The 27,369-nt window shown below is 47.1% G+C and overlaps 1 protein-coding gene across 1 annotated transcript in view; it reads left to right on the forward strand.

The window, feature by feature from the left end:
* The first annotated feature begins 415 nt into the window (after window positions 1-415).
* Window positions 416-27,369, forward strand: part of LAMC3 (laminin subunit gamma 3) — a 48,058-nt gene continuing 21,104 nt past the window's right edge. Inside the window, exons 1-12 of the mRNA XM_063144717.1 lie at window positions 416-827; window positions 6,923-7,227; window positions 7,915-8,045; window positions 13,920-14,086; window positions 14,499-14,687; window positions 16,647-16,764; window positions 17,787-17,885; window positions 18,809-18,945; window positions 22,280-22,396; window positions 23,351-23,555; window positions 24,610-24,722; window positions 26,258-26,476. Coding sequence (XP_063000787.1) covers window positions 455-827; window positions 6,923-7,227; window positions 7,915-8,045; window positions 13,920-14,086; window positions 14,499-14,687; window positions 16,647-16,764; window positions 17,787-17,885; window positions 18,809-18,945; window positions 22,280-22,396; window positions 23,351-23,555; window positions 24,610-24,722; window positions 26,258-26,476 — 2,173 coding nt within the window. The 5' untranslated portion in view covers window positions 416-454. The remainder of the gene's footprint in view (window positions 828-6,922; window positions 7,228-7,914; window positions 8,046-13,919; window positions 14,087-14,498; window positions 14,688-16,646; window positions 16,765-17,786; window positions 17,886-18,808; window positions 18,946-22,279; window positions 22,397-23,350; window positions 23,556-24,609; window positions 24,723-26,257; window positions 26,477-27,369) is intronic.

Consider the following 27,369-nt stretch of genomic DNA (forward strand, 5'->3'; position numbering starts at 1 on the left):
GCACAGGCCTGTCCCTGGCACATCTGCTGCCCTCATGGGCCCAGGCGGATTTTTGCCCCAACATGATCCGTGATAACCCTGCAAGGCTCAGGTCGGATCATGGTTGTGTTATCCTGAAAGTATTTTTCTACTGACTGATCGATGTGCTGGCAACTTCTGAGCTCTTGATGTTGTTGTCCTCTTCATTTCCTTCCCCATATGGAAGGTGTGGCTCCCCACACCGAACCAACGTCCGGGCGGCCTTCTGAAGTGGCTCGTGGGGGAGGCCTGTGTCGAAATCCCCAAGTGCATCTGAAGAGAGCCACTTCCAGCTCTGTCCACAAGATGGAACTGGGAGAGAAAAGTTCCGATGTTGCTGGATTCACTTCACCATCCGAGGAATAGGAGGAGGGACCCACGGGCGTCTCTCGAGGCTGGGATTGTGCAGAGGCATTTCGGCAGATCCTCCGTGAGCATGGCTCGGCTCTTCTGGTCCCTGGCTTTGGCCTTCCTGGACCTGCGGCTGTCCATGGGGGCCATGGATTCCTGCTACGACGCAGAAGGGCACGCCCAGCGCTGCATGCCCACCTTTGAGAACGCGGCGTTTGGGAGGCAAGCTCAGGTGTCGAACACATGCGGCTCCCCACCGGAGGATTTCTGCCTCCAGATGGGCACCAGGGATTCCAGCACACTGTGCCACCGCTGTGACGCCAGCGACGCTTTGCTCCACCACAACTCCTCCTCCCTGACCGACTTCCACAGCCAGGAAGAGCCCACCTGGTGGCAAAGCCAGTCTATGGCCTTCGGGGTTCAGTACCCCAATCCTGTCAACATCACGCTCCACTTGGGTAAGTGCAGTCAGCCCGGGTTCACCTGGGGTCCCCTCCCTCCGAGAAGGGGGTTGAAGAATCCCCAGCTTTCGTAGAAACTGACAAATCTGTCCATTTCACTTTGTGCAACTTTCGCACTTTTTAAACACATGCTTGTTTCGCCCTCGTTTATGCATCAGATGGTGAATGTTTTTGTTTTGTTTTAAGTCCATGTGAAAATACATAGGCAATTTTTGTGTGTGCTGGTTTTCGTGTGCATGAAAATTCATGCACATTTCTTGAACTCGATTTCCCCTAAAACGTGCATTTTCAGCTAGCGTCATTTCTCTGCTAGATCTCTCCCTTTTTGTATGCTCTTTAACCCTGATGTATACTTTTGTTCCAAAGGCCTTCAAGAGGCAGCTGGACAACCATCTGTCAGGGATGCTTTAAGGTGGATTCCTGCATTGAGCAGGGGGTTGGACTCGATGGCCTTGTAGGCCCCTTCCAACTCTACTATTCTATGATTCTATGATTTTGGGATCTACTCTATGGGACAGGAATGTTCTGAAATGAAGGAGCATGTCCTAATCATTGGACAAATCTCTCAAAACCAGAGGTCATGTTAGCTTGAATCCCTTGTGAGAATCCACACTCATTTCGATAGTGCTCAAAAGTACTTCATATACCCTATTTCTTCGATTCTAAGACACACTTTTCCCCCCATATAAACATCTCTAAAAATGGGGTGCGTCTTAGAATCGCGGGTGTGTCTTAGGTTTTTTTTTCTGTTGGTGGTACTGAAATTAGTGTGCTACAATCGAAAAATATGGTACATTTTCACCATTGCATTTGACCAGCTGATTCACATTTGGTGCCTTCAAAACTCAACGCAATTTCAGATGTACCACCAAACCTCAAGCTGCAATTCCACACCCACTTACTTGGGAGTAAACCCATTGAGATCAATGGAACTTACTTTTTGGGCGACATGTATAGGATTGTGCTAGAAAGCATTTGGATGTCATGATAAAAAAAGGTCCACCCCAACTTTTGTTGTTTATTCGTTCAGTCGCTTCCGACTCTTCGTGATGCAAGTCCTTATTAGAGTAGACCCATTGAAATGAATGGGACTTAAGTCTAGGACTAACTTTATTTATTTATTTAATTTGTGTGTGTGTGTCCCATATTTCTACCAAAAATGACACTCAAGACAGCTTACACTCACCAATAAAACCTGATTAAAAACAATAATAGTTCATTAAAACACAAGTTTCAAAACTTAAACTTTGAAGGGGGTAACTCTAAGAAAACTTTTGTTGGAGTTTACCCAGAATCTTATCATTCACAGGCTAGGTTTTACCTATCATGAATGTTTTAAATGGGAACCGTTCCATTTAACATTTGGGAAAGCGCAGTTGGATATTAGCAAATGTTTTGGCTCTTCTTCAGGCCTTCGGCATGTACACCTAGTATATAGGTCATGTTGAATTATTTGCAACAATAAGCAGCCAGCATGTAGAGGTGATGAATTAGCCAGAAACATAAACTCTTCTCAGAATGATCTGTATGGACTCCAGTGGCAATAGCTGAGAATGGTACGAAATAGTGCCCCATAAACTAATATCTGTCACTAGCCCCCAAAAAATGGATTTTTTTTAAAAAAAAAATCTTTACTGCTAAAATCTCCCAATCTTTCTCAATATTGAGTGAGTCCCAATATTTGTGGTGGTTAAAAAGCGCCTCGTGCAGAACCTTCTTCTGTTTGTTTTCCTTGCTCCGTAAAAAAAAAACCCCTCAGTGCTTAGCTAGCTCTGAACGATTTCATTATCTTTTATATCCTGCTGCCCTCCCGAATCTCAGCTCTGTGGGATTACAGAATAACCTCTGACGGGCGCTAAACAAATAACCCGCCACCCTGCACTTCCGAGGATAGGAATTCTTTGTGCGTCTCTGTTGAGCGTGGGTCCTGGGTCGTTACCCTTCCCAGTGGATCCAGCTGGCAAAACTGGGAAGGGCTGGGGGCGGGAGGTTCAAGCCACGGCCACTATGCCCCAAGGGAGATGAAGGCCCTTCGGCCCAGGAGAGGTTGCGACGGCCCCGTCTCTGAGAGAGGTTGCTCGTTTCCCAACCCCCTGTGACTCTGCCGACATCTGTTCCAAATTGAAGGACGTTTGGATGGGGCTTCCGCCTCGGGATGAAAGGCGACAGGGAGGGAGAGTGGAGACCCAGGCTGCCTCGTTCCAGACTCCGACACCTCCGTTCAACCAGACTTCTTCTTTTTTTCCATTGGCATTGACCCATGCCTCAAGGGAAGGCCATGTTTCAGAAGAAGAGCCTCTCTGGCAATCCTGAGTCATGACGTTTAGGGACAGAGGTGGGCTTGCTGTTGTTGTTTTGGTAACTACTGTGAAGAAGTTGGCCTACTGCAGTTCTTGCGTTTCTGGAGAAATTAGACCAGAACGTGTTAGGGGTGGACAGATTCACGTGAGTCTGGTTCATCAGATGCTCGTGAACCTTCTGCTGCCCCTGCCCCCAAGACTCAGGACTTCTTCACACAGTGCATAGGTAAACTATGGAATTCACTGCCACAAGATGTGGTGATGGCCACCAATTGGATGGCTTCCAAAGGGGGTTGGATCAATTCCTGGAGGGGAAGGCTATCCATGGCTACTAGCCCTGATGGTTGTGTGCTACCTCCAGTATTCGAGGCAGCAAGCCTGTGTGCACCAGTTGCTGGGGAACATGGGTGGGAGGGTGCTGTTGCACCATGTCCTGCTTGTTCATCCCTGGCTGATGGCTGTTTGGCCCCTGTGTGAACAGAGTGCTGGACTAGATGGACCCTTGGTCTGATCCAGCAGGGCTCTTCTGATGTTCTTAAGCCATCCGGGGTAGAACAAATATAGATTTGAATAATAAACCCAAAAGGGGTCGTCCCATGAAGCTGATTGGTGGGAGATTTAGGAGAGATCAAAGGAAGGACTTCTTCACACAGCCCATAGACAAACTCTGGAATTCACTACCACAAGATATGCTGATGGCCACCAATTTGGATGGCTTTCAAAGGAGGTTAGATAAATGCTTGGAGAAGAAGGCTATCCATGGCTACTAGCCCTGATGGTTGTGTGCTACCTCCAGTATCTAAGGAAGTATGCCTATGGACACCAATTGCTAAGGAACATGGGTGGGAAGGTGCTGTTGCACCATGTCCTCCTTGTGGCTCCCTGGTTGAAAGCTGGTTAGCCACAGTGTGGAAAGAGTACTAGCGTAGATGGACCCTTGGTCTGATCCAGCAGGGCTCTTCTAATGTTCCCATCCTGCCCTGCCTTGCACCCTTGAGCGATCCACCACAAGGCTCCCTAATGCAAAGACAACCCAACCATGCTCCAGCGGATGCTGATAAATGCGTCTGCCCTCACTGGTCACCTTGTAGTCTCTTCCTTTGGCTGTAGCTGGCTGGTGGCGCATGTTCTGATCTCCGGCCTGAGGCTCTGTAGGTTCCTGGTTCAGACATTTGCCAAACAGTTGCAGAGGGGTTTTGCTTCTTTGTCCACTCTCCGGGTATGCGCCAATTCCCCCCCACGCATAAGACGTAAACAACGTCTGCGAGATGGAGCCAAAAGAATTTCTTCTTGCTGGTCTCTTACACGGTGATCCACGACAGATGTTAACATCTACCCTTGCGGTAGCTGTTGGAGAACTCAACACACACATACACACACACACACACACACACACACACACACACAAATACACACACGTACACAGTGTTCTTACGTTGCCCCTTTGCAGACATTATCCATATGGGTGCAATTAAGTCTTTGTATTTGGTGTGTGTTTTTCTTCTCCCTCCACTAAGTCCCAGAATAATCGCCTTTTTCCAACATTTTGGATTCATTATCGTCTGAGCTCTCAAACGACGTGAGCTAATTGTGTTGCGTTTTTCATCGTAAATAGTTTCTTGATGGAAAAAATGGGGAGTTCTCGAAGGATTCCTTCCCTTGTGTCTGACATTTAAACACGGTGGGGTTGGGGACTTCAAAAAAAATATATACTAATGCTGGATTAATCGCCCTCAGACGGCTTCTGCTCGCCATGGCTGATCACGGCTTCACCCTTGGGTGGCTGCTGGGATGACAGCTCCCTGACAGGACCCACCCCTGATATCTGCAATGGACTTCCTTGTAAATAAATAAATAAATAAATATGCTTTTCAGCATTCCAATCAGTGCCAGGTTTCTGGCTCTGAGAGCAGCCATCTTATTTCCCCACAATGCCCTAGAGTGATGCTACATCAGTGGGATTGTGGGAAATTAAAATGGCAGCTCCCATCTGCCTGGCAGCCACCTGCCCTTAAATAAACAAGAGAACCAGTGTGATGTCGTGGTTGAGTGTTGGACTGGCACTCAAAGAGACCTGGGTTCTAGACACACCTATTCGGCCATGAAGCTCATTGGAGTGACTTCGGGCCAGCCACTGGCACTCAAGCTGACCTACCTTGCAGGGATGTTGTGAGGATAAAATGGAGAGGTTGAGGCTCATGCACATCGCTTTGGGCTCCTTGGGAGGAAACGGTGAGTTATAAACGTAGCAAATAAATAAACTTGCTAGGACTCACCACTGTTGTAGGAGTGAGCAGAGAAGGGGGCACTTGACTGTCAAACCTAGGCCAGACCCTGGATTCTAGGGGAAATAAATGAGTCGCTGATGCCATCTTCTTTTGACCGTCTTCAAACGGTCTCCAGTTGCTCTTGGCCATCTTCTTGCCTGTTCCTCCCCAACCCATGTTTCGCTTTCGAATTTCGAATCTCTCTCGTCCATTTTTAGTTCAGTTCTTACACACGTGCATTAATCTCTACCAAGGGCGTTGAACCTCTTTCAGCTGAAATTCGGAGGGGTTGGGACGAAATACCAGCATATGTTAACTTAAAGGTTCTTACTGCCAGTAACTGAGCCTTATTAGAATGGGGTTTAAACAGCAAAAGCTGGGAAATTGCCCTACGGTTAAAAAGGGGGTGTGGCCAAGGGGAAGAGGTGTGGCCAACTGGGGAAGTCCAGATCTGATGTTCCAAACCTCTGGTCTATACTAATGTGTTTTACACATAAGATTTGGCTATATCCACACCCACCCACACAGTTTTCGATAACAATAAAAACTGCCTTGCTCAAACAGACACAAATATCTGCCCAGCTCAGTATTCTGATTCCAACGCGGGACAGCTGGAACATATGTCAATTCTTTTGAAGGGACGGCAAGACTACGGCGTCCCTGCCAATGCTCTAAATGACCTGTAATAGAAGCACCCCAGGACAGACAACTTCAGAATCCCTTGGAAAGTTCCAAGGTCTGTCGGCCGACCAACCTAATGTGGGAAGGGTCCCCGGAGGGCAAGTTGTTTTGAAAACCGCCGATTTATATAATGACATTGCGATTCTAGCTGCTTTAATCTGTTTTGGCTGACCGTTTCATGTTTTGTTGGCAGAAAACAGCCCCGGAGCAGCTGAAATGCAATGCTTTCGTTGGATGAAACACATTTGTTTATTGGTCTAGGGAAAACGACGGAGGAGGAGAAATAAACATTCAATTTTAGATCTAAAAGATAGAGGGGAAAGTGGATTTGACTCTGTGTGTGTGTGTGTGTGTGTGTGTGTGTGTTTATTTTTTTTCCAAGCATGTGAGTTGGGCTCAGCAATAGGCTGTCCAGGAAATGGACTAGAGGGGTGTCCATCGGCAAAGAACCGTTTGTGTACACAAATGTGTATATTATGGAAATGTACACCCAAAAATGCAATATTCATGGAAATAATGTCTAAAATGCTATACTATGAAAATTGCTTGCAAAACATGTCCATATTATTAGGCAATGAATCAGGAGAAATGTGCACAAAAAATGCAGGTGAATTTTCATGCAAACTGAGAAACAAAAAATTCAGACCGAACCTAAGACTGGAAAAATAAAGATGGAAAGAAACCATCGTTGGTCAATTCATCCCTGCCTAAGGACTATTAGTAAGTCAACTGAAACAGCTTTAAATGGAATGTGTCAAATGGTAACTCTACCCTTATTTTTTGTTTTTTAAAAATAAATAAATTATTGGTCTTCATTATTTGCTCTTCCTTCTTCCTGTTTTAGGAAAGTCCTACGAAATCACCTACGTGCGGTTGAAATTTCACACCAGCCGCCCGGAAAGCTTTGCCATTTATAAACGGAGCCGAGCTGATGGCCCCTGGATCCCGTATCAGTATTACAGCGCGTCATGCGAGAAGACCTACGGCAAGCCGGAGCGCCAATACCTGCGGCCGGGCGAAGATGAGCAAGTGGCCTTTTGCACGGCCGAGTTCAGCGACATCTCCCCGCTGAGTGGCGGCAACGTGGCTTTCTCCACCCTCGAAGGCCGGCCGAGTGCCTACAGTTTTGACCAGAGCTCCATTCTCCAGGTATAAATCTCCATAGAGATGAACGGTCACTTAATGGAAATCTGCCAACCAGACTGAATGGGAACTGGGTAGGCTTCACCCACCCAGGAAGCTCATTGGCTTGGGTTGGTGATACATCAGGACAGTGGGTCTTCAGGCCCAAGGACAAAACCCAGCCTTCCTGGGGCCCCACTCCTAGGGTGACCCTATGGAAAGGAGGACAGGGCTCCTGTATCTCTAACAGTTTTCTAGAAAGGGGAATTTCAGCAGGTGTCATTCGTAGGCATGCAGCAGCTGGTGAAACTCCCTCTTCATCACAACAGTTCAAGCTGCAGGAGCCCTGCCCTCTTTTGTAACTGGTCACTTTGGGAGAAGGGGGAGAGGAATTCCCTTGTTATTTCCAGTCACAGGTTGGAGATAACAAGGGAATTTCCCCAGGGGGTTGGCAGCTGTGCATTCGTCCAGCATGTCCGAGAGCTCCTGCATGTGCCACATAAGTGAGCCTCATCCATCTTCCTCCTTCCCTCCTAGGGCAAGACAAAGGATGCTGTCTCAGCATTGTCTACCTAGTGTCTTCTCCCCTTAGCTAACAGCCTCCACCTCCTCTCTCAGGCCCTGAGACCCAGGAGACCTGTAAACCCCTCTTTGCAAGTGTTCATTCAGCCCTAGCACACCGGTGCACCAACAGTGGTCTTATAACCTCTGCAGGAGTGGGTGACGGGCACAGATCTGCTGATCTCTCTGGACCGGCTCAATACCTTTGGGGACGACATCTTCAAGGATCCCAAGGTTCTGCAGTCTTACTACTATGCCATCTCAGACTTCTCTGTAGGGGGCAGGTAAGACTGGAGAGGGAGGACATCTTCCAAGTTTGGGGGTTGCTGTATGTTGTCTGTATGTTGTTCCAACAAGGAGCAGAGCAAGACTGAGACTTAAATAGGAGTGTAGCTGAATTTAGGCTCATTGGCCCATCTTGCATACTGACTGAGGCCTGTTTTAGAAATCTCAGGCTGTGACCATTTGGCAGTGGTGGGGTAGGTTACTGATCTTGTGGCCTGACTTCTCAGAATCTAAGGTCAGCAGTGCGACTTTGTCTGGATGCAGTGAAGCTGACCCTTTGAGTCTTGCTAATGAACAGGATCCTGGGGGGAAATGGAAGCCTTCTAATGCCTTTCTGTGACCAGGTCATCTTGGAATCCTGGTATCTTGCGATCCTCTGAGGATGGGTCCATGATAAAGTTGTAGCTGTATGGTCATGGGGGGGGGGGGACGGGACACAACCATATCCTATGGTCCCTGGGATGCCTTATAAGGGAATATAGGATAGCAGTCCTAGAGGGTTTTCAAACAAACAACACAATATTACATATAAAGAATATGTGTTACATATCTCAATTATCAAATTTTAGCAAATTAATCATTTAAGAAAATTAATGAATCATCAACGGCAGTATAAACTAATTTAGTACATCAATATGTTCAATATAAAATACACACCAGCATACATATAAAGCCTTGCTAGTGATACAAACAGATGTAATTCTTCATCTGTTGACTTCACCATCATTGATTTGGGAGCGAAGGTGTAGTTAAAATATGATTAAACAGCTATAAAAGTGCAGTTAAAGTGTAATCAAAGTGTACTTAAAGTGCAATTAAACTGCAATTAAAGAATCTAAGTAAAGTGGCAATAAAATGAAATCAAATGCAATTTAAAGGAATAAACATAAAACTACCTTTTCACCGTTTAAGCTCATTAAATCTTTGCCTAGTACATACTGTTTGCATCACATCCTGATTGACATAAAATTAAATGAATTATAGTAATTAATATCTAGATTATGCGTTAGATGCAGATTTAGGGTGCTTCCAGGCAAAGATAAGAAAAAAGACTGAAAAGGTGGTGTGAAACCATGGGAGGATTATGAGTGGGAGGCAATAGTGTCTGGACGCATGCATATAAGCAATATTCCATGGACGGTGGAGAAAAGACCAGGCGATGGTGTGATAACATTTAAGTGACAGCACCAGGTTTTTTCTGGGTGGGGTGGGATGGCAGCATATCCTGAGTGGGTCCCTCTTTCAATAAGTCTACCTATGCAGTGGGGTTGTTGCCAGCTGCTCTTCCTCATCCTCTTCCTCATCATGGCTATCACTTGCACGGCAGGCAGAGAGCCAGGGAGCAAGGAGGCTGCAGCATCTGCTGCTCCTAGTTCTCACCACCTCTGTTGTCTCAGCAAGAGGGAGAGGCCAGAAAACAAGCAGGTCGCCATGGTGAAGAGGAGGAGGAAGCCCAGGGGCTCTTCTCAGTGGGCCCTTGCTGCGATGTGGAACTTCAGCAAATGCCCAGTCATGCCTACCCTTGACACCATCACTATGAACGACCCATCTGCAAGTAGAGATGTCTTAGAACTTCATTTCTGTTTCCAAAACATGTGAGCATGCCCTGTTCGAAGTTCCGAACACGGGCGCAGACACGTGTTTGCAAAATTGTCGAACACGTGCTCGCATTTGTCTCATTGCCAGTGCTCAGCCCAATTCGCGCTGATTTGCTAATTTGCCCCCACTTTGGCCTATAGAGGAAAATTGCACAGCGTTGGGGGAATTTGTGCAAATCTCCCATTCGACCGCTGCTGGATTTGCGCAACTTTCCTGTTTGCGCAAAGCGAGTAGCGGTCGCAAACACGGACAGGCGTTGGGCCAAGATGGGCGTCAAGATAACGTTCGGTCTTGAACACTGCTCAGTCACCCCTCCCTATCTGGAAGCACCCTTAGTCTTGCTTAGAACAGACCCACTGAAATCAGTGGGGGCTAACTTAAGCCCCATTGAATTCAATGGATCGACTCTAAGCATATCTGGATCCAGCCCTTCATCTTCCATTCATAAAATAGATAAATAGGTTTAGATCCAACTAAAGTCCTCCTTTAGAGTACATCCATTGAAATGAATGGGACTTAAGTTATCCACGACTAACTTGTCCCAATCCTCCTGGTTTTTGAGGTTTATACCATATTTTCTTGTTGATCCTTGCTTTTTTATACCCTGGGATGTTTTGAATGAGGTTTGGTGGGTTTTGCAAGTGGAATAAGGAAAGCAGCCTGCTCCCGGTAGAGAAACGAGGGGGCGTAAGGTATTTCCTGGTAACCTTAATCGCAAACATGCCTCCTTCTGTACTCTCATTTTGCTTTTGATTCTCTGCGAGTTTCAGCTACAGGGCTGAAACCCAGGATAAGCAGAACTACCCATTTCACGTTCTCCTGCATTCTAATTTAAAAACAAAACAAAACCTGCAAGCTCTTTTTCTCCTGAATATGAAGAATTTGGTAAACTCTGGCCCCAAAGTTACTGAAACAAAATTCTCATCTACGTGTCCCAAATTCGGTAAGCCGAGGTCTTACCAGCACGGAGAGAACCGTGATGTACCCACCTACTGTATAGCTGATAAAGATGAAATGTCTGTCAGGGAGGGAAAGAGGTAGAATCCCTCATTCAGCATTACAAACGTGGTTGAATACACAGGGATACAAACCCTGACTATTAAGAACTACACTGTACTTCAACCAACTTGGGCGTCTCCGTATTTCTCAGACCACATTTCCCAATGTTCCTTACCACTGGCTATTCTGACAAGGCTGATGGGAGTTGAGGTCCGGATGCTTTGGAGGGCACCAAGTTGGGAAAGTTGGATCTAAACACTCAAAGCCCTGAGTCTGGAGGGACCACTCCAGCGGAGGCTGGTGACTCTGACATCACTGGGGCTAGAAATCCAGACGGGGTTTCAGTCCGAACCAGTCGGAATGCTAAAGGAGCTATCTAAGGGGGCGAAGCTTGTCCCAAAACCAGGTTCAGCACCTTGGATTGATCCTTCAGAGTTCTGGCTGGTTCTTCTTGAAACCCAGAGTGGAATTTCAGCCCCCCTGACATGAGAGCCACCAGCCTCCTCTGAACAGATGTCAGTTTTGTTTTCGCCCACAGTAGTCTTTTTTTAAGAAAAAAATCGAGTTCTTTCTAACCCACGTAGAGAGAAGTTTGTAGATTTGGGGAAATCCTTATCAAGGCTGAACTGAAATTGAAACATCCTGAATTGAAAGAACACACCAGGAAGGAGGGGAACGAGGGTGCCATTGTGGAAGCACGGCCAGGACCATGCTGGATTTGTCCACGTCTCCCGTTCCAGGCAGCTGCATCTTGTTATCTTTGGAATAGGCCACCCTCAGAGACAGTGACCCCCCACAACTGCCCCACACAGGGAGTCCTGGGATTTGGGGTCACGGTTAAGTCTATGCAAAGACAATGCTTGAGATACGTTTTGGCCTCTCAAACTTCCCTTCTTGAATGTTCCCCCAGTGATAGCAATTTATTTTATTTGTTCTCCACATTTGCTCAGTGAGGACGGTGAGGAGACGTGTAAAATGACATAATTTAATGCCATGATACAAACTTCCCCAACCAGATGACCTCCAGACGTCAACTCCCATTAGGCCAGCCAGCATGGCCAATGGTTAGCAATGCTGGAAGCTGTAGTCAAAACCTTCTGGAAGGCACCAGGTTGAGGAATGAATGAAATTCCTTAATATGAGGAGTGGTCATAACATAGAATCATCGAAGAGTAGAGTTGGAAGGGTCATAGAAGGCCATCAAGTCCAACCCCCTGCTCAATGCAGGAACCCACCTTAAAGCATCCCTATCTAGCTGCCTCTTGAAGGCCTCTAGGGTGGGAGAGCCCACCACCTCCCTAGGTAACTGGTTCCATTGTCGTACTGCTCTAACAGTCAGGACGTTTTTCCTGATGTCCAGCCAGAATCTGGCTTCCTGTAACTTGAGCCTGTTATTCCATGTCCTGCACTTTGGGAGGATCGAGAAGAGATCCTGGCCCTCCTCTGTGTGACAACCTTTTAAGTATTTGAAGAGTGCTATCATGTCTCCCCTTAGCCTTCTCTTCTCTAGGCTAAGCAGCTGTGAAGGCTAGGAGCCAAATGAAGCAAGACACTTGCCTATCAATTAAATGAATAGTCTCCCGCCATGCCTGACAGGCTTTCACCAGACTCCACCTTCAGGGAGGGTCCTCTTGACCCAACTTCTGACTTGTTCCTGGGAAGATTCCTTCCTGACTCCTGAAGAGTCTTGGGGAGCTTCCTCACCTGCTCCCTGTCTTGATTGGTCTTCTTCTTGTTCTGCCTCCGAGATCTTCATGTAGTCTATTGAGTATTGTGTCACTTAATTCAGAGATGTTAGCACTAGATGACCATAGGATGACACAGTCTGTAACCTGAGCCACTGTCAGACTGATCAATTCGCATAATAAATGCTATTTACCTAGAGATCGACTTCTCTTTAGTCAAACATGCCAGAAGAGCTTGGCACTTGATGAATGAATGGATGAAATCTTTATTGCTAAAAGCGATAAGCCATCACAATTTCACATACCGTATTTCTTCGATTCTAAGACGCACTTTTTTCCCCATATAAACATCTCTAAAAACGGGGTACGTCTTAGAATCGCGGGTGCGTTGATTATTTCTTAGAATCAAAGCTTTTTTTTTCTGTTGGTGGTACTGAAATCAGCGTGCTGTCTTACAATCGATGGCGTCTTAGAATCGAAGAAATGCGGTAGTTAGCAAAATAAAATACAAGTAAAAATATGAGCTAAAGTAAATGGAATAAAAAATAATTTTAAATCAAATAAAAGTAGTAAACAAAAATACAAGAATATAAAAATGCAAAGTCACGTTAACATGAATTAAGAGCTCCCCAGTGGGGTGCTATTTATTTATTTATTTATTTATTTATTACATTTTTATACCGCACAATAGCCGAAGCGCTCTGGGCGGTTCACAATATAAAAAGGACAAAATCTCCATCTCCCCCATTACGAAACTTTTAGATGGTCTTGATGCCTGGCTCTCAACTGACTTGCAGCCAAGGCAAATTTTGCAAGCAGAGCAGTAATAAATATTTATGTATGTATGTATATATGTATGCATTGCATTTCTATACCGCCCAATAGCCGAAGCTCTCTGGGCGGTTTACAAAATTAAGACAATTCAAAGTATAAAACAACAGTATAAAACCATAATATAAAATACAGTGTAAAAGCGCAACCAAGATAAAAACAGCAGCAATGCAAAAATACAAATTTAAAACAGCAAAGTTAAAATTAATTTATAGACTGTTAAAATACTGGGAGAATAAAAAGGTCTTCACCTGGCATCTAAAAGCATGTAGTGTGCGTGCCAAGCGAACCTCCTTAGGGAACTCATTCCACAGCCGGGGTGCCACAGCAGAGGAGGCCCTGCTCCTGGTAGCCACCTGCCTCACTTCCTTTTATTGCCAGCCAGCAAGATGCAGATTTGCTCAAGGGAAGGTCGGTTAGAAAGATAACGAAGAATGTAATCAAGAAATTTTTGTCTAGGGGATGTGTATAAAGGGCATCGTAACAGATAATGTTGAATGTCCTCCACTTCCCCTGACTCACAGATGCAGAGTCTTTGGTGCACGGGGGTGTTATTGAATCCTCCCTTTAGATAGGCAGAGGGCAGACACTGAAAACGCAAAGCTGTCAGTACTTTTCTAAGTGGCACTTGATGAATAATAATGACAGTAGGCAATACGAGACTGAAGGCAGCCCATCCAACTTTAGAGGTGGTCAATATTGTAGAAGGACTCCTACAGTTGAAGGGGTGTGTCTTCGCCTCCTGTGGTTCTCTCGTAGGTGCAAGTGTAACGGCCACGCCAGCGAATGCATCCCGGACGAAGACGATCAGCTGGTGTGTCTCTGCCAGCACAACACCACTGGGGCGGACTGTGACTCATGCCAGCCGTTTTATCACAACCGCCCGTGGGCACGAGGCACCGCCGAGTCGGCCAATGAGTGTCTTCGTAAGTAACAAGTTCCAGCAGCGGAGACAGTGAGCAGGGGCGGTCAGTTGCAGTGAATGCTCCGCCGATATTTCCACTCCATCCGTTTTTGGCTGTTCCCAGGAAGGGGCAAAAGAGAAATGTACCTGAAGCCTGGGTGGGAGGGGATCACTTTCCTGAGGGGAGGCTTGGTTATTTTTCAGACCACATGGCTGTGGGAGATATATTTCCTTTTTTAATTTCTTCAGTCATTGGGGGTGTTTTCATTTATATCGTGGCATCAGATCATACGGCATTTCGCGCTGTACTGTAAGCAAATGACATTAACTTGGACGGGTTCCTGCCCGAGGAGGATACAATCTAAAGTCAGGCAACGAGGGATGTGACCCATCCTTGACTCTCAGCCCCTTTGACTTCCTTCTTTTCTACCCAGCATGCAACTGTAGCGGCAGGTCGGACGAGTGTTTTTACGACTGGGAGCTGTACCGGCGCACGGGGCACGGTGGACACTGCCAGAACTGCCGGGACAACACCGAAGGGCCGCACTGTGAGCGTTGCCGCCAGAACTTCTACCGCTGGGATGTCCGGACGGCATGTCAGCCCTGCAATTGTAACCCAGCGGGTAGGGGCATTTTTGAGGCATGGCAAAGTATCCAAGAGCTTCCAGGTATCTTCAAACCAGAGGGGCCGTGGCCCGGTAGCAGATCCCCTGCTTTACATGCAGAAGGCAACCAGGTTCAATCCAAGGCTTTTCCAGGTAGAGCTGGAAAAACTCATCCCTGAAACCCTGGAGAGCCGCTGCTTCCAGTCCGTGTTGACAAAACTAGGCTAGATGGACCAAGGTATAAGGGAGCTTCGCATGTTCCTAAGCTCCTTTGAGAATTCCCCAAGACTCGCTCTTGCTCTGGGGGTTTCTATTTCCCACAAGCCCAGGCTGAGGCACACACCAAGCTATTTTTCCTACTTGGCAAATGAATGTATTGAGCCAGATGGACCAAGGATCTGAGTCAGTGAGCTCTTCTACACGACACTTTTAATATCATTGTATCCATTGTTTCCTTTCCTGCTATATAAGCCAGTTTGGTGCAGTGGCTAAAGTGTTGGAGAGCCAGTGTGGTGTAGTGGCTAAAGTGTTGGACTGGGAGTCTGGAGACCCAGGTTCTAGTCCCCACTCGGTCATGGAAACCCATTGGATGACTCTGGGCCAGTCACAGACTCTCAGCCCAACCTACCTCACAGGGTTGTTGTTGTCAGGATAACATGGAGAGGAGGAGGATTATGTACACCTCCTTGGGTTCCTTGGAGGAAAAAAGGTAGGATATATATACAGAATGCAATAATAAATACATAAATAAATAAATAACCTCTAGGTGGCACTGTGGTATAGCAGAATAGCACAAATACACAAGTGGAAAAAGCTTCTTCTTCTTCTTCTTCTTCTTCTTCTTCTCCTCCTTTTGCTCTCACAAATAATACTGCATATTCCCTGCCACAAAAATCACACGCCGAAAGTGCTGTTTAAAAACAGAAGCGAAACTGGAGGGTCACGATGTCTAAACAACCAGTAAACAAGCACTTGTTTTACTCTGTACAGCACCATGTACATTGATGGTGCTATATAAATAAATAAATAATAATAATAATAATAATAATAATAATAATAATAATAATAATGACTGTAAATCTGAGGGCTGGATCAACACTACTGCTTTATAGCAGTATTGAAATGCACTGATAACTGTGGGGCCACCTTACACGTTCCATATACCGCTTTCATAGTGTTATTTCCTGGTTTTCATTACACATTATCTAAAATACCACAACAAATGTCTTTGTGCATCCTATGAAGTATAAATGCGCAAGAGGGAGAGATACGGCATCACCGTGGGGAAATCGTAATGGTTTGAGATCTGGGTCATATCATTGATCTTATGGGCGTCAGGATGGGAGCCTTTTTAACTGAAAAACGGTGTGAAAATCCTTAAGAATGCAAGAGCATATGAGAAGTGCCCTGCTGGATCAGATCGAGGGTCCATCTAGTCCAGCACTCTGTTGGCCAACCAGTGGCCAACCAGCTGTCAACCAGACATGGTTCCAACAGCACTTTAAATAAAACCAAAAGAAACTGGACTTTTTGAGAGACCTCTGATTTTGCCACTCTGCAAAAGCCCCCCTGCTACTCAAAATGTCTAGAGCAGGGGTGCTGAAACTCCGTCCCTCCTGGGGGGCTCAGGTGGCCACACACCCCGTTCCCTCAACCGCCAATCCTCTGGTGAATTGAATTTTTCAAATGCCTCCCCTAAGGCTCAGTTATGGCACGAAGGGCTTTAAGCTAAAACATGCTGGTAGTTTTTGGTTTTCTGGCCCCGCCCCCTTTTCTAGCCCCACCCACCACTGGAATGGGTGGGGTTAAAAAAAAGCTGCTCCAGAATAGGATTTGTCCCTCTGGCTGAAGGAGGTTCCGCACCTGTCTTGTCCCCACCGGTCCGGTCAGGCGTGTGTAATGAGGGGAGGTCACGTCCTTCACCTCAGGTGGCCACATTGCCCCACCAGCCTCTTCCTGACCCTTCTGTCTCCTCAGGCTCCTTGAATCCCCAGTGTGACAGTTCTGGCACCTGTGAGTGCAAAAACACAGTGGCGGGCTGGAAGTGTGAGCGTTGCCGGCATGGATTCCACTCCCTCAGCGAAGGCGGTTGCAGGTGAGAGAGACACGGCCCTACCGTTTGGCAGGGCGAGGCAACCCCCTCGGGTGGCGGGTGTTAGGAGCAGGGGCGGCCCAAGACATTTTGCCGCCTGAGGCAAAGGGCAAGATGGCGCCCTGTCCCTACGTCGCGCATGGAAGCTGGCTGGACAGGCAGCTGAAATTTACTTCAGCCCTTGTGATGAGATAGTGTGGTGTAGTGGCTACGGTGTCGGATTGGGAGTCAGGAGATCTGGGTTCTAGTCCCCACTTGACCACAGAAACCCACTGGGTGACTTTGGGCCAGTCACAGACTCTCAGCCCAACCTACCTCACAGGGTCGTTGTTGTGAGGATAAAATGGAGAGGAGGAGGATTATGTATGCCACCTTTGGTTCCTTGGAGGGAAAAGGTGGGAATAATAATAATAATAATAATAATAATAATAATAATAATAATAATAATAATAATAATAATATCATAGAATAGTAGAGTTGGAAGGGGCCTATAAAGCCATCAAGTCCAACCCCCACACCCCCGCTCAATGCAGGAATCACCCTAAAGCATCCCTGACAGATGCTTGTCCAGCTGCCTCTTGAAGGCCTCTAGCGTGGGAGAGCCCACAACCCTCCTAGGTAACTGGTTCTATTGTCATTCTGCTCTAACAGTCAAGTCATTTTTCCTGATGTCCAACCGGAATCTGTTTTCCTGTAACTTGAGCCCGTTATTCCGTGTCCTGCACTCTGGGATGATGGAGAAGAGATCCTGGCCCTCCTCTGTGTGACAACCTTTTAAGTATCTGAAGAGTGCTCTCATGTCTCCCCTCGATCTTCTCTTCTCCAGGCTAAATGTGCCCAGTTCTTTCAGTCTCTCTTCATAGGGCTTTTTTCGGAGGGCTTACTGTCAAGCAAGCCCTCCAAAACCCAGAGCCGCCACTGGTTGCACCCACATGGGACTTCCTCGGAAAAACGTCTCCTGTGAAATGGTGGCTCAGCTCTAACTGCAACGTTCCAGCTTTTTTCCTTCGACTCCTCTTTCACAGGCCTTGTGCTTGCGATGCAGCTGGTAGTGTGGGACAATGTGACCCAAATACAGGACGCTGCACGTGCAAGGAGAAGGTGGAAGGGTACCTGTGTAACAGGTGAGTGAAATGTCTGGGTTTGTCTTCATACCCTGCAAACATGACCTATTGTCCCTTCGCTCTACTATTCCCTCCCAGATTCAAAGTTACACTTTAAGCTCCTTTGGGCAGGGATGTATGTATTGTTCTGTGTTTGCCAGAGGCTTACAGGGGAAGCTGGTAGCTCTTGGCAGCAATCAGATCAAGGCAGGAAGTCCCATATGGTAGGCAAGATCAGAGTAAGCAGATGCGGTCTGGCCAAAGGAGGCAGGTCAAGGTACAAGAAAACAGGTCCTTGGATAGCTCCCAGTGGGCTTGCTAGCTGGAACTCACCACTAGGACAATAGGAGGATGTTGTCTCAGCAACAAGCTAGAGCCAAAGCTGCAGTCAGTGTTGAGGTGGCATAAACTAGCATAAACTCCGACAAACTCTTATTTAAGGCTCAGTCTCGATCTGCTCCTTGTTGGTGCAACATGCAGACAATCCTGTCTGGCCTCCAGCCCCACTCAGAGCTTTCTATGATACTGATCACTTCCAGTCTTGCTTTTCAACTAGCCTAAATGTGGCCAAACCCTTAGTTAAGATTCAGCCTTGATCTGCTCCTTGTTGCAGACAATCCTGTCTGACTTTCAGCCCCACTCAAAGCATTCTGTGAGGCTGATCTCTTCTTATCATGCTTTCCTGAAAAGCCTGAGCTAACCTGATCCCTGCTAAACTTCTGGCCCATTGCAGAACCAGAAACCCAGGCTATAGTACACAGCATCAACAAAATCCATGTTCTGAGGATAACTTGGAGAGGAAGATGACCATGCAAGCTACCTTGGGTTCCTTGCAAGGGGGAAAAAGGGGGACATAAATGTAATGATGAATTAGAAACATAAATTCTGAATAAAAATTGGTCTCGTCCATGAGGCTGCCTGACATAGGTCTTTTTCTTGTTCAGGTGCGAACCTGGTAGCTTCAACCTACAGCTTCATAATCCCACAGGCTGCACCAGCTGCTTCTGCTATGGCCATTCAACAGCATGCACAGCCGCTCCAGAGTATGGAGTTCATCACATCTTCTCTGACTTCAACCAAGGTAGCTGGGAAAGATTTCTACTGGTATATGTACTACGTATATGTGAGGATTTAGTTCGTGTTCACAAATCATGCGCTCCTGATTGCGAACAGGAGGGCAATTCTCTGGAAATGTTTGCCATTTCCTGACTTGGGTTTGCAAGTGCACCCTTCTGAAATTGCGCATTTCCAAAACCTGCATTCCCCACCCCCAAAAAACCTGCGTTTTCACACTTTATCCTGCGATTGAAGAGTGCTTTTTCTGAACAGGACTGTACGGCCCCAGACCCAGGGACAAAACCCAGCCTTCCTGGGGTCCCAATCCTAGGGTGACCATATGGAAAGGAGGACAGGACTGTTGTAGAGAAGGGAATTTCAGCAGGTGTCATTTGTAGGCATGCTGCACCGGGTGAAATTCCCTCTTCATCACCACAGTTAAAGCTGCAGGAGCCCTGTCCTCTTTTGTATCTGGTCAAGAGGGCAGGGATCCTGCAGCTTTAACTGTTGCGATGGAGAGGGAATTTCACCCGATGCTGCATGCCTACAAATGACACCTGCTGAAATCCCCTTTTCTATTCAACTGTAAAAGATGCAGGAGCCCTGTCCTCCTTTCCATAGGGTCACCCTAGATGGAGTTCCATGGCATGTACAACTCACTTTGCATCTGTGAGCCAAGCTGCAGGCTGTTCTCCAAACTCCAGGAACCTTTGCACATTTTTTAAAGGAGCAGGCGATTCTGCAATTTGTGCAATTTTCTGAGCAATTTGAGCAAATTTGACCATCATTTGCGCAAATTCAAAAGCTTCAAATGTGCAAAGTTCTTGGAAAACGAACTTACCTGACTTGCTGAAGATAGAGTCAGGGTGCCATGGCAGGAACCAAACTGAAGTTTGGTGTGAGCCTAGGGAACCCCATCAAACTCCACCACCAACCCGAATGGATTTTCCCAACATCCCAACTAATAGCTGCACTGCAAAGTTGCAATTGTTGAACGGCCTTTAACCCTTTAACAGCCACAGCTTCCCCTGTAGCATCCTGGGAAGTGTAGTTTGGGGAGAGTGCCATGATCCAAGACGTCTGCAGGGTGTCAGGCTGAGGCAGCCGGCCTTACGCAGTCCCCACAAAGCGGAATGACGTCAAGGACAGGGGAAAGGCAGCTGTGTAAATCTGCTCTTAGGATTTATTTCATTCTGAGCAGCATGAGGCTGGACTGCTTGCCTTCCGTCTGTCCAGCGGAGAAAGAGAAAACGCAGCTGGTGGCCCAACGTGAACGCGTTGGGGTATAAAACCTTCACGCTGATCTCTGCCTCCTGTTCTTCCTCGGGCACGGCTCTTGACTCCATGTGGGTTCATTCCCCCATTGGGCCAAGACCTCTTTGTGAACTTGGCTTGGAGCTGCTGAGCTCTCATTCCGATCTTCTCCAACAGCCAGCGATCCGACGGGGCTGGAACAATATTGTAGCCCCATCTGTTGTGGTATATCTCCCTCTGCAGCGAGGTCCAAGACACATCCGTTTTGCAAACCATCAACATCCTCACATACCCCGGCGGGCAAGAGCTCTGATGTTAATTATTCCCTGCGTAACCATTTGGATTTATTGACTGTTAATGTAATCATTTGACTTGGGCATAACTATGTGTCTGTGTGTGTGTGTGTTGTTAAAATGCAGAGATGATCTGAAATACCATCCTATTAAAATCTGGAGTGATTATAGTTAAAATAGAACGAGAATTGCTGCATTAATTTTAATGCCTTCCCTCGGTTTGCGTTGGACGCGGCCTTTATGCCATGTAATTGCTTAGCGGGCGAGATCCAGATGGTTTCAGCTTCGCCACTTAAGGGCAACGTTTCAAGGCGCTTGGATAATTGTGTGTGTGTGTGTTTTCTTCTAAATCCCATTTTCACGTGTAGTTAAAGGTGCAATTTCATCAGCTCTTGATGAGCTTTCTTGTTTTAGGTCAGATTTTGACCATTTTGTCTCATCTAGCTGAGTTGTTTTCCACTGGGCTCCACGGGAACCATACTGTCATGGAGGCGGGGAGTGTGTGTGTGTGTGGGTGTTCCTGGACTACTTCAGAGCAGGAGCAGTGATGTCTTCTGCCAGAGGATCAGGGCAATTGACAGGGCCTCCTTGCCCTACCAATTAAATGCAGTGATAACGAGGCTTTCAAGTTCCGCAATTCTTGATAACCAGTCTCCACACAGACACTTTTGGAACTTTGAGAAAGTTTATTTTAATTTATGTAAAGTATTTTTATTGTGCTCCTTAGCCAAAATAATAATAATAATATGCTTATAATCAATCAGTAAACAAGGCAGTCCCTGTCTGCAGACGTATAATTTTAAAAAGGCACAACACACAAGGAAAAGGCAATGGGGAGGGAGGAGGAAAAATTAAGCAGATTCTCGGCAGGGTTGGCAGTAAAATTGAATGGGCACGGTCACAAAATGGCTGATCTAATCATCCCGCACTCTCCCAGCACACAAGATCCACTTGCTCCAGTCACTCATTTCACTCTCTCCCTTTTAGGATCAGCCCCTCAAACTCTTCCAGTCATGCGCACAATGCACTCCACACCCAAAGCACACAAACAACCCCTCCCTGCTCCACCTGAATCGCGTCACTGTGCAGGCCTCCGTAACCCCTCCTGTTGCTCACCCCAGCCACAATCTCCCCACATCTTCTTCTCTTATATCAGCCCCACCACCACCAGCCCCACCACCAGCTTCATCCCACGTACCTGTTTCCCTCGAAAGATCCCCTACAGTGCTAAGCTGTCGGCATTGTGGTTGTTGCTGCTAGCTAAATCACACCCCGGGCGGCAGCGCTCCTAAGATCCTTTGCATACCAGGAAAACGGTTTAAGGGGGGAAATGTAAAAAAAAAAAATCATTAAAAATCAACGGATGACCCAATCCGATTCAAATTTGGTATGCTTAAAGCTCTCCTTAATATCTATTACTGTGCCAATTGTGACGTCTTTAGCTTTAAAACTTACGCAGATGTAAGCATTTGTTTAATGTGAAGCTTAAAAGTATCAAATCCTGCTCTTGCGCCCCCAGTGGCCGCTCGGAGAACAACAAATGATTCGCTCCAAAAGTAGTAGCAAAATAGGTCGGGTCTTTTGCCTTTGAAGCACAATTAAAGCAGGATGCCTGGGAGTACTTCACAGTCAAAGTGGATTATAAACGGGAAAACTTCAGAGTCCTTCACAATAAAAGCAGATTATAAACTGGAAAACTTCGGAGTCCTAGTTTGCGCGCAATTCGCAGTGATTGCACAGTATAACGCTAGTGTGATAAAGCTCAATGTCTCTCTGTCTCTGTCTCTCTTCCTGTCTAACTGTTTAAACCAGGACCTGATGGCTGGAGAGCCGAAACTCCAGATGGGGAAGCTGTTCCACTGCATTGGGCTAGAGGAGAGATCTCCCTGGAGCAAGGAGAACAGGACACGGCTGATTTTTTGGCCCCAGGTAAGACCTGAACAAACGAGAAGAGGTGGTTATTATTATTTTTCCCCCCCTCAAAGAAAACACTTTGTACATTAGAGTTTAGCATGTTGTGAGAGACCTGAGAATTATGGGAGTTGCACTCCAACGCATCTGGGGGGCAGGCATGTTCACCATCATGACCACCTTTCTTAGACCTTTTTCCCCAAAAAAACATTGCGAGTGGGAAATTCGTAGACGTCCTTGTGTAGCGGGAGACACCAAAATGGACAGATCTGACCATCTTCCGCCTGAGGTCACCCAGGGAGCTTCATCACGGAGTGGAGATTGGAACCCAGATCTCCATACTCCTAGTCCAATGCACTAACCACTACACCGCACTGCCTCTCCCACCATTTCCCAGTATAATGGCTGACATGGCCATATTTATTTATTTATTTATTTATTAAATTTATATACCGCCCCATAGTGGAAGCTCTCTGGGCGGTTTACAAAAGTTAAAAACAATGAACATTAAAAAGTATACACAATTTAAAACCATCAGAAATTTAAAAACAATGGTATCCATTTAAAAACAACAGTTCTTGGGTCCAATAAAACCAAACAAACTTAGCGTTTTTAAATGCTGTTAAATGCCTGGGAGAAGAGAAAAGTCTTGACCTGGGGTCTGAAAGATAACAGTGTTGGCTCCAGGCGAGCCTCATCGGGGAGAACATTCCATAATTGGGGGGCCACCACTGAAAAGGCCCTCTCCCTTGTTGCCATCCTCCGAGCTTCCCTCGGAATAGGCACCCGGAGGAGGACCTTAGATGTTGAGCGCAATGTACAGGTAGGTTCATGTCGGGAGAGGCGTTCCGTCAGGTATTGTGGTCCCAAGCCGTGTAGGACTTTATAGGACACACACACCCATCTCCATCGCAAATGTATTGCCTCAGCTATGAGTTCCCATCTGTATTTCCTCTCCCTCCCAACTCTTAGAGATGTTTCTGCATGACCAGCGCTTGAGCTACGGTCAGCTCCTCTCCGTGCTCTTCCACATCGAAGACCACGCAGCAGCGGAATCTCCCACTTTCCCCGTCAGGCTGATTTTGGAAGGGGGCGGCGTTTCAGTGTCGGCCACCTCCCCTGATGTGGAAGGCAGCGGAAATGGTACAAACTGTGAAGGACATATGATTACGTTCAGGTATCCGCCTTTCCACCATTCTTCACCACCCTATGACAAATCTGCTGGGAATTATTTGGTAATGATGCCGCCTGTTAGACAGGCAGTTAGCAGAGAAAAACCAAAAGGTAGAACAGAATGAGTATTTACCAGTCCCACGTGTGCACAACGCTAAAAAGGATCCCACACCCTTCTTTAGTGGAGAAAGGTAAAAGAGTTTACTTGTAATAGAAACTTGCATAGCACTACAGGTATAGCATATTTTTGTGAACCGCCCAGAGAGCTTCGGCTATTAGGCGGTATAAAAATGTAATAAATACATAAATAAATATACTTTCAAAGTTAAGTCTTCTTATGTTCTGTAACACTGGCCAGAGCAAGAGAGCAAATACAGGTGTTCCCAGCAATGGAGGAAGTAAGAGAGAGAGAGGTTGAAGGAAAGGAGGAGCTAGTCACAGGAAACCACACTGTAGGCTATAGAGAGACTAAGGCTAGAATGGCCAAAATCATCATGAATTAACTAGCTTCAATACTTCCCCCTTCCTGCAACTTGCAGACAAGGTTGCAATATTCCCAACAAAATCAAGGCATTTTGGCTTTAGAGCCAATTAAAAGGCAGACACACACCCCCTCAAAGGAATGGAGTGGACAAACCCCTCCCTCGGGGGGCCATAGAGGTCCACCATGCCTAGAGGTGCCAGTGGCCATGGCTTCACTTAGGGTGGGCACAATGTGGTCAGCTGTAACAGCGGTGCAATTTTGCTCGAAGGTTTTGCTGCGTCAGGCAAAGGGCTATTCCAACCCGTGCAAAGCCAGCTTCATTCGCTAGTAATGTGTAACATAATTAAAATTAAATTAGAATATAAAATAGATGGGGGGGGATAATTCAAGAAATAACCACACAAGGCAGTTCAATTCACTTCAGTGCTGTTCAATTAACTCTGGCAAGTACTGGAGATTTGTCTAGTGGGCCTCTGAAAGGTCAGGTGCTGGGATCTAGAAGGGTGAGCAGATCTCTGTTAATATTCTAGCCTGCTTCTTTGTCTGTTTCCAATTCCGGACTGGTCTCTCACAGGCTTCATGAGGCAGAAGCAGGGATGCAGCCTGCTCTGTCCGCTTTCCAATTCCAGCGCCTGCTCTCCAACCTGACAGTGCTTCGGATCCAGGCCGAATGCAGCCACAGATCAGGTAAGTCATCCATGAAGGTGGACGGGGAAATGGCTCCCCGACACAGGCTGTCAAGCAGAAGATGGAGCAGACGTAAAGTGCATGTTTGGACAGAAAAAAGGCCTACGACCCCCAGCATGCCTCAGCCAGCCATGGGGCATGCTGGGAGTGGTTGGCCTTTTGTCTGTCTTAACATGAATAAGATTGTGCCCTTATTCTCTGTTGCTCCAGCGGGCAGGACTAGAATCAATGGCTGGAAGCTGCAGAGAAACATCATAGGCGTAGATTTGTCCACCCACCAACAGTAGCAAAACACTGGCAAGAATCTCCGAGTGTATTACTTTTTGATCAGCTGATCTGCTTCCCTGGGAGGGCTCCATTCTTCCGCTTCATCCTCCAATCTTCTGCTACACCCTTTGCAAGTCTGCAAGCTTTGCAGGGCTTCGTTTCCAGTGGTTTCCAAATCTGCAGTTGCAGAACTGCGCAGATGTGGATCTTGGTTAATGAGGTTTAACGCTAATGTGAACTAACTACTGCACATTAGCGTAGTTGCACAAGTGGGCAAGTGTGTTAGCACTAATGTGAATCAGCACAAGTCCCCTCTCACTCCCCCCAATGTGAAAATCTGGATTGCAAATCTGCAGAATATGCACAACTAGCAAAAAGCCGGCCCTCTGTGGAACACGCAGATCAGATGCATAGAAACCCAAACTCATTTTGTGAATTCCTCCAATGTCCCTCTTGGCATCAGATTTGAAAGCCCGGCAAAAGTTCTGCCAGGTGTGGAGAGCTCCACATCAACTGGCATGCTGTATGGAAGCAGATCAGCTTTTCCACATGAAGTCTGCGAAGACGTTTGTCTGTCTTTAGTGTATTAGAAAACACATTAATGGCACAACGCTATGCATGGTCAGACAGGAAAAAAAGTCCTACAACTCTCAGCATGGCAGGCTGGAGCAGGCTGGGAGTTGTAGGACTTATTTTCTGTCTAAACACACATAGGATCGTGCCCTAAAATGCATCTTTGTTTATTTGTTGAGCCGAGTACTCATCGGAACATTTGCTGGATCCCCTAGGTTCTGATCTGCTCATGAGTCCAAATGGGAGCAGTTCCTATCAAGACCCAATTCCACAAATATCCCCGGCTGTGTCTGAGTTCAGCTTCGGTTCCCCTGAAACTCTCATAAGAACATCAGAAGAGCCCTGCTGGATCAGACCGAAGGTCCTTCTAGTCCAGCACTCAGTTCACACAGCGGCCAACCAGCCGTTGGCTAGGGATCAACAAAGCAGGACATGGTGCAACAGCACCCTCCCACCCATGTTCCCCAGCAACTGATGAACACAGGCTTACTGCCTTGAATACTGGAGATAGCACACAACCTTCAGGGCTAGTAGCCATGGATCATTCTCCTCCAGGAATTGATCCAACCCCCTTTTAAAACCATCCAAATGGGTGGCCATCACGACATCTTGTGGCAGTGAGTTCCATAATTTAACTCTGCGCTGTGTGAAGAAGTCCTTCCCCTTACTTGTCCTGGATCTCCCCTTTCCCACAGGCAGAATATCCTTAAAGGAGGTCCGAGTCGTCTCTGCTCTCCCGGGCCTCTCCCCGCCTGCCCTGTGGGTCGAAGAATGCATATGCCCCCAAGGGTACGTGGGGCAATTCTGTGAGACCTGTGCCCCAGGCTTCAAGCGGGAGGTGCCCTTGGGGGGAGCCTTAACCAGCTGTGTCCCCTGTTCCTGCAACCAACACGGCAGCTGCGACCCCGATACCGGTCAGTGGTTTCCTCTGTTTTCCGTCTGCATTTTATTATTCATTTTTCCACATGTGTATGAGCTTGGGGCATATTATGCAGGTAGGCCCCATTTCGCCCTGCTTGCTTCTTTCCAGAGCATGGATTTATTTATTTATTTATTCTCTCCGATAAGCTCCTGGGAAGGTTCCTCCTTGACTCCTGGAGCGTCTTGGAGGACCTCCACTCTCACTTCCCGTCTTGGCTGGAAATTTCTAGTCCTCCTGCTCCTCCTCCTCCTCCTTCTCCTTCTTCATATTCTGAGTCTGACTGACCTCCGGAGGCCCCTTCTCCCGCACTAAGGAGGACAGGTGGGCTGCCTGGCCTGGTTGGTTCTCCCCAAATGCCCAATTCCATCGCAGCCACAGTGGAGGCTGGTGGTTCTTATTGCAGTGGGACGGTGAATCCGCTCTGGGTACCAGCCAGCACTCTAAAAGGGCTCCCCGAAGTGCTGAACCTACTTTGGAGACAGGGTTCAGCACTTTGGACAGCTCCTTAGGACTCTCGACTGGTTCCGGCTGAAACCCAGAACGGATTCACAGCCCCACTGACATCGTTGCCAGCAGCCTCCACTGGGCATCCCAATCATCTCCAACTCCACCCCTGCAACATCTGGATTGTTTGCTGGGAAACAGCTGAGACGGTGGAAGGGAAGTTTTTCACAAGCTTCTTCCCCCCCCCCCCCCTGCCAAATGGAAAACAGCACAGTCTTTTATCCCGGCCTCCAAACCCTGCCTTTTTAATGACGGAATTCCACCACGCCTGGCCTCCCTTTCTGGTTTTGCATAAAACCCTGGATACAAGTCCGGGGGCTTTGATCTTCCAGCTCTCGTTTCCGCCAATCAAGCCCTCGCACTCCTCGGATGTCGGCCCTT

The sequence above is a fragment of the Elgaria multicarinata genome, chromosome 19 (genome assembly GCF_023053635.1).
Source record: "Elgaria multicarinata webbii isolate HBS135686 ecotype San Diego chromosome 19, rElgMul1.1.pri, whole genome shotgun sequence".
Taxonomy (NCBI): Eukaryota; Metazoa; Chordata; class Lepidosauria; order Squamata; family Anguidae; genus Elgaria; species Elgaria multicarinata.